The following is a 5,986-nucleotide window of genomic DNA, read 5'->3' as shown; positions in this document are numbered from 1 at the left end:
ATGCCACATCCCCACTGACACAAGGGAATCACCTGTCCTAGTACACACAACCTGGAAAAGGAGCTTCTGCAAAGCCACCAGCCATTCCAACTTCATTGACTGCAGCAATTGGAGGCCAAATACAAACAGCAGCAAGAGCATGCAGAATCTAGAGCAGAGCATCCACCCTGCCTCCTCAAACACCACCTGGGGCTCCAGGGTTGGACTACTCAACCACCACAGAAACTGCCTCACCCCATCCTCAATCCTGACCGACTTGCCAGAGAAGAAGAAATAGTTGAGGGCTGATTCCTGTGGTATTCAATTAGGTACTGAGTGCTTTGCAGTGAGGGATCTCCTGGGTTCCCTCAATCAAACATGCCAGGATTTCCATATGGACTTTTCACCTGCCACCATTAAGTACCGGAAGATGACGTTACCATCTCCCATATGTCTTTTATTTTGTCAGTCAACCACCTCCTACTTTGCAGCTCAGTACTATATCAGTCATTCTATTTTATTAGGATTATGGTCATTTGTAAAACCTGCTAATCCTGATAGAGATAGTAGGAACTGCAGATGCTGGAGAATCTGAGATAACAAGGTGTAGAGCTGGATGAACACAGCAGGCCAAGCAGCATCAGAGGATCAGGAAGGCTGACGTTTCGGGCCTGCTGTGTTCATCCAGCTCTACACCTTAATCCTGATAGAATATTTACAATCTGCCTGTTCTCTCTCTGTAGACGCTGCATGATCTGCTAAGTATTTGCAGCATTTTGTGTTCTTCTTTCAGATGTTCAGCATCTGCAGTACTTTATACCTGGATAACGAAAAGCAGTAATCCTTGGGACCTAAATCTGAAAATTCTGCACACACAACAGCTGCAGCCAAAATACCCTGAAAGAGAGTAAGAACTAATTGGATGGTGCAATGGGGAGACGGAATGAACGGGGACAGTCTAATTATCATCCTTGTCCAATAGTATCTCGGCCCAACCCAGTAGATGAGTCAAACTGCGCCTCTTAAATCTTTCATTGGTCCATACTACTTTCAATTTCATTCTCTCCATGTTGATTGCTTAGATATTCTGTGAGCCCCACCCGGTAGTAGAAGTCTGAAACACATTGTCTAAGTTAAAGCAAGTGTGAAGCGCAATTGGAAAGTTTACGTGAAACGTTTTGCCTATTTCTAGAGCATTTACTTGTTTTGTAGGTCTCGGGTGCGCTTTTGTCGTAAAGTATTCCTTTTACCGTTGGAAGTATCTCCGTTTCTGGTGTGTTGTGTCACGGGCAGGCTTTTTAAACCGAGTTTCCGCCCAACTTTAGTAAACTGCTAATGACTTTGCTACTGTTAAAGTGGCTGTAAATCTGTCCTTTGCTTTACTCCGTCATTATAATGTCGCTCTTGCTAGTTGAGGATAGCAGACTGAGTGTTAAACTGGCCGATTCTAATTCTAATTTGTTTGCTGAATAGTTATGGCGTCAGAAGTGACCGAAGACGTTAAAGTCTCCGATTTAGCCGAGCACCAGGAGAACGGAGAACAGCAGGTACTTTTTTTAACGTGGCTCTAGTTTTCTGTTTGGTAACTTGTGAAATATTCACCTACTACTACCACCTATGTGGTGACCTGAGAATTCCTTCCAGTGTGTAATTTAATGATCAAGTTGTCACGAGTTTGGGTCTGGTAATGCGGGCACTGCTTTCTGCTGTGAAGAGAAGTATTACTCAATGCTTTGGTCTTGCGACCTTTGTCCTAGTTTGTAATAACTCACGAAGTTCACGCGTGAGTAAGAGCTTCTGTTGCTGCTTGCAGCTTCTGTCCCCCGAGACCTATTCCAACAGACCAATTTTAAAACGAAAGGTGTATTTAGAACCTGCCATTCGTGGCGAAGTAGTTTCGCCCCACCCCGTTCTAAACTTGGTTCGTTACTTATTTTTCTTACTATGTCAATTTCTTGCTCTTTAAATGAGGCTAGGAAGCTCAGCGCTTGCGAGGGGTGGCTTATTATTATAAGTAACTTTTTTTTAAATGCTTTGAAATGACTGCATGGCAGTAACTAAAAGTAGTTTAGGGTTTTGGAGGCTGGGGTATGGGAAGAGCTCCAGGATGGCGCTGAAGTATCGCGGTTACTGTGTCACGATTGAATGTTTGAGAATTTGCAGGAGGTCCAGATTCTGAGATGGATGTGGTCACCAAAACTAGGAGTGGGGCAGAGGAGGAGGGACTGAAGAGAGAAATCTCTGTGGGGTAAGGAGAGAAGATATGAGCTTGGATTTTTATCTCAGCTTGGATGATCTCCCCTGTGATTTTATTCTAATAATGTTTCAGCACAAAAGGAGGCTACTTAGATCTGTCGTGTCCAGGTCTCTCAAATATTTTTTCCCTGTAACCTTGCAATATTTAATGTTAGAATTCTAAGGCTCATGAACGTCCATTGAAAGCTCTGGGGAAGAGTTATTGGACCTGTTAACTTTGACTTCTCTCCATAGATGCTGCTAGACCTGCAGAGTTTTTACAACAATTTGTTTTTGCTTTGAGTTTCCGTTAACTTGCATCTCTTGAGCCCAAGCAACGTGTTGCAATAACTTTGCAGTATGTTGGCTTTTTGACAAACAGCAAAAAGTGACAATCAACTTCAGTCACTATCCTCCGTTCTCAAACCTTACTCCAATATGGTGTCCTCCCTCCCTCCCTCATCTTACCACAAGGTCTGTCATCATTTTGAAAGCATTCATCAAATCTTTTTCCTAACCTTCTGTCAAAGTAGATGAGAAATTCTCCAATATACTGAGCTGTGCAGTCTTGTTTGCACAACCTTGAATATGCAGCCCAGAAATGGAGATCTAATCCTGCAATGGAGGATGACCTAATAATCTGTTACAAGACTCCACTATCTTTTGTACTGTGCTACTTTGAAATCCATAAGACTGTAGGATTTTGGAGCAGAAGTAGACTATTCAGCCTGTTGAATAACAGCAAACTCGATGAATTCATAGCTGATCTGATAATCCTTATACCACTTTCCTTTTTTAAACCCTAATCTTTGGTTTCCTTACTGATTTAAAAATCTTGTTTCTTTGTCATGAATACAGTTCAGGATTCCTTGAGGTTATTGACCATTTTATTGGTCTAGCATATCCTAGCACCTTCCTTCATCTGTGTTGACAGCATGGTAAGCTCTACATTTAATTCATTCATGGGATGAAGGTGTTGCCGTTGTTAATTACCCAGAGTGCAGTTTGGTTAATCACATTGCTGTGAGTTCAGAGTCACATGTCAGCCAGACCAGGCAAGTAGGGTGGTTTACATCCCTAAACGACATTCTCCAGTAAGATCTCCTTTTTCTTTTTTTAAAAAAAAGTTGCTGGCTCAAGCAGATTCACTTCTTTAAAAGTAAAGTATTGCAAAGGTTACCTGAAACTAGAGGCAGACTCTGAAGGTGACCTAATGGTACTGGAGAGCGATGGGCTGTAGAAGATTAGATCTCCAGTTTTAAAACTGGACAATTGGGTTGGAATTCTGTTGTGTGTAACTAAAAGAATTGTTTCCAAAAGTCAAGTTTTAGACAGGAGCTGCATGTGATTTTAAAAATTAGTGGATGTGGTAAACAGGATGGGTATTTGCTTGTCAGTAAACAAGTTGTTGAAATGCTGGAAATACTTAAGTATGGCATCTGTAGACAGGTCACATTTCAGACTGTTAAAATTTTGTATATTTTCCAAATGACCTGAACTGGTCGGGGTTTAAATGGTCACTTTTTTTCATGTTGCAACTCTTAGCTTCAGCCTGGTCTACCAGTAAACTTGGCATTCACTATAGTTGTTAAATATTGCTGGTTATTTTGAAGATAGGACTATTGTCTGAAGTCATATATTCCATTACAAACTAGAATAACTGCAGTTGTTCACATATACAAATTTCCTGTATAGATGGTCCTTTGTGTATTAATCATCATTTTTTATTAGGATTGGGCAAGCTTTCTATTTCCTTGCACCATATAGTTGCTACAAAGCTCAACTGTAAATGAATGTCGTCGTCTCTACCACTGTCCTGAGAGAAGTATTTCCTGAGGCTTGCGTCATTTGGAGTAACTTACTGTGCAATGATCTGGTGATTTCATGTTGTATTTTCAGAATGTGGTGGACAGGGTGGCGAACCTGCCTCTTGTGAGCTCAGCCTATGAAATGGTATCAGCTGCCTACAACAGCACCAAAGAGAATCATCCGTATGTGAAGACCATTTGTGATGTTGCTGAGCAGGGAGTGAAGACTATCACAGCTATGGCTGCCAGTGGCACCAAACCAATCATAGACAAGCTGGAACCCCAAAGTAAGACTGGAGCATATGGCACTTCAGCTCATTTGGGATTTAAAGGCTAATAGTCTCTTTTTTTCAAGTGAGACTTGTACAGTTTTTAAAAAAAAAACTTAAGCCTGTGAGTGCATGTTGGTGCCAAACCATGACTAAAAGGCAGTAGATGTGAATAGTGCACATTTTCTCTTGGATTCGATTTTTGTTGTCAAGGGCAGCATGGTGGCACAGTGGTTAGCACTGCTGCCTCAAAGCACCAGGGACCCAGGTTCAATTTCACCCTCTGTGCAAACGCCAGTTGCCTTTCTCCCCTTGTCTGTGTGGGTTTCCTCCCACAGTCCAAAGATGTGCAGGCTAGGTGGATTGGCTGTGCTAAATTGCCCATAGAGTTCAGGGATGTGTAGATTAGGTGGATGGGTCTGGTGGGATGCTCTGTGGGTTGGTGTGGACTTGGGCTGAAGGGCCTATATCCACACTAGGGATTCTGATGATCTATGATGATTTAGGCTAGAAATCTCTAACTGTCCACAAGACTGTACATATTCATTCAGTTATGAATTCTGAGGGCTAAATAATACACATTTAGTGTTTTTGTAAAGTATACTTGTATACTTTAAAACTTCTAAAGAATCAAAACCTTGAATGGTGACCATAGTCTAGTATGCATCAATGACTTTCATCTGACTCAACCCTTTGACTCTGAAAGATCCTGTTGTGTTTCTGTAAAAGCATGAATGTCCAAAATATTAGAACTGTTTTGCAACAAATGTAGTTGCAATATGTCTATACGTCACTAATACTAGTTCTTTTGTTCTTCCATGCTGAAGTGTCCTCTCCACTACTCCAACAAGCAGTAAGTCCTTTAAAGTAAAGTAGAGAAGGTATTTTTGGCTGAGAGAATGTGCAGACTAATAAACTCTGAAGTTTCAAGCTATAATTCTAGTGCATTCTTTGGCTGTACATGCACTGAGCCCTATTCTGAAGCTGTCCTTCCCTGTCTTTGTATGTTGAGCTATTTAAAGACAGGCTGCAGGACCAACATCCAAAGGAATCTTGGGCATTTTAAGCTTTGCTCAGTGCAACCCTGTGCTGTAAAATATCTCCATCAAAGCTCAACAATAAATTTCCATGCATCTCTTGATCCTGACGCACTGGGAGTTGAATTGAAGGCTTCACTTCACAATTGTCATTACAGCCATGTTTGTGGTAACATTTACTAAATGTAATTGCTGAGATTGTAGGTAACTTCAATTTGAGGGGCAGCATAGAAAATGAACATGCTTCAAAATCAAGTGCAAAAGTTAAAGCTTTTCTTAAATGTTAAGTTCACTAAGCAATTTCAGGGTCAAGTTATTGAAGAGTTCTGAACTCTTCATAGTTGATGGTAAACTTGTGCAAAGAGGCAGTTGTTCAATGTGAGCACGGTTAGACTTGTCTCTAAGCAATCTTTTTTGGTTTAGTTGCTGTAGCTAACGAATATGCCTGTAAAAGCTTGGATAAACTGGAAGAGAAGCTTCCAATACTTCAGCAGTCTACACCCCAGGTAAGAGAAACCTCTAAAGTGACCCAGCAAATGGTACTGAACCTTAATATTCCATTCAACACCAAAACAAAGTTGCTGGAAAAGCTCAGCAAGTCTGGCAGCATCTGTGGAGGAGAAAACAGTTAACGTTTTGGGTCCAGTGACCCTTCCTC

At 41.3% G+C, this 5,986-nt stretch overlaps 1 protein-coding gene across 11 annotated transcripts in view; it reads left to right on the top strand.

Moving 5' to 3' along the window:
* The first annotated feature begins 1,022 nt into the window (after positions 1–1,022).
* LOC109922140 (perilipin-3-like) overlaps positions 1,023–5,986 on the top strand; it is an 11,930-nt gene continuing 6,966 nt past the window's right edge. For 2 of the 11 annotated variants that reach the window (XM_048592889.1, XM_048592881.1), the window contains exons 1-4: positions 1,023–1,117; positions 1,453–1,526; positions 4,114–4,309; positions 5,752–5,834. In XM_048592889.1, coding sequence (XP_048448846.1) covers positions 1,455–1,526; positions 4,114–4,309; positions 5,752–5,834 — 351 coding nt within the window. In that variant the 5' untranslated portion in view covers positions 1,023–1,117; positions 1,453–1,454. Of the gene's footprint in view, positions 1,253–1,452; positions 1,527–4,113; positions 4,310–5,751; positions 5,835–5,986 lie in introns of all 11 variants that reach the window. The other 9 variants (XM_020522180.2, XM_020522165.2, XM_048592888.1 and 6 more) reach the window with 8 other exon arrangements.

Source organism: Rhincodon typus, unplaced genomic scaffold, assembly GCF_021869965.1.
Source record: "Rhincodon typus isolate 14 unplaced genomic scaffold, sRhiTyp1.1 hic_rhity00001978, whole genome shotgun sequence".
Taxonomy (NCBI): Eukaryota; Metazoa; Chordata; class Chondrichthyes; order Orectolobiformes; family Rhincodontidae; genus Rhincodon; species Rhincodon typus.
Note: the sequence above shows the minus strand (reverse complement) of the source record. Positions and strands in the feature narration are given on the sequence as shown.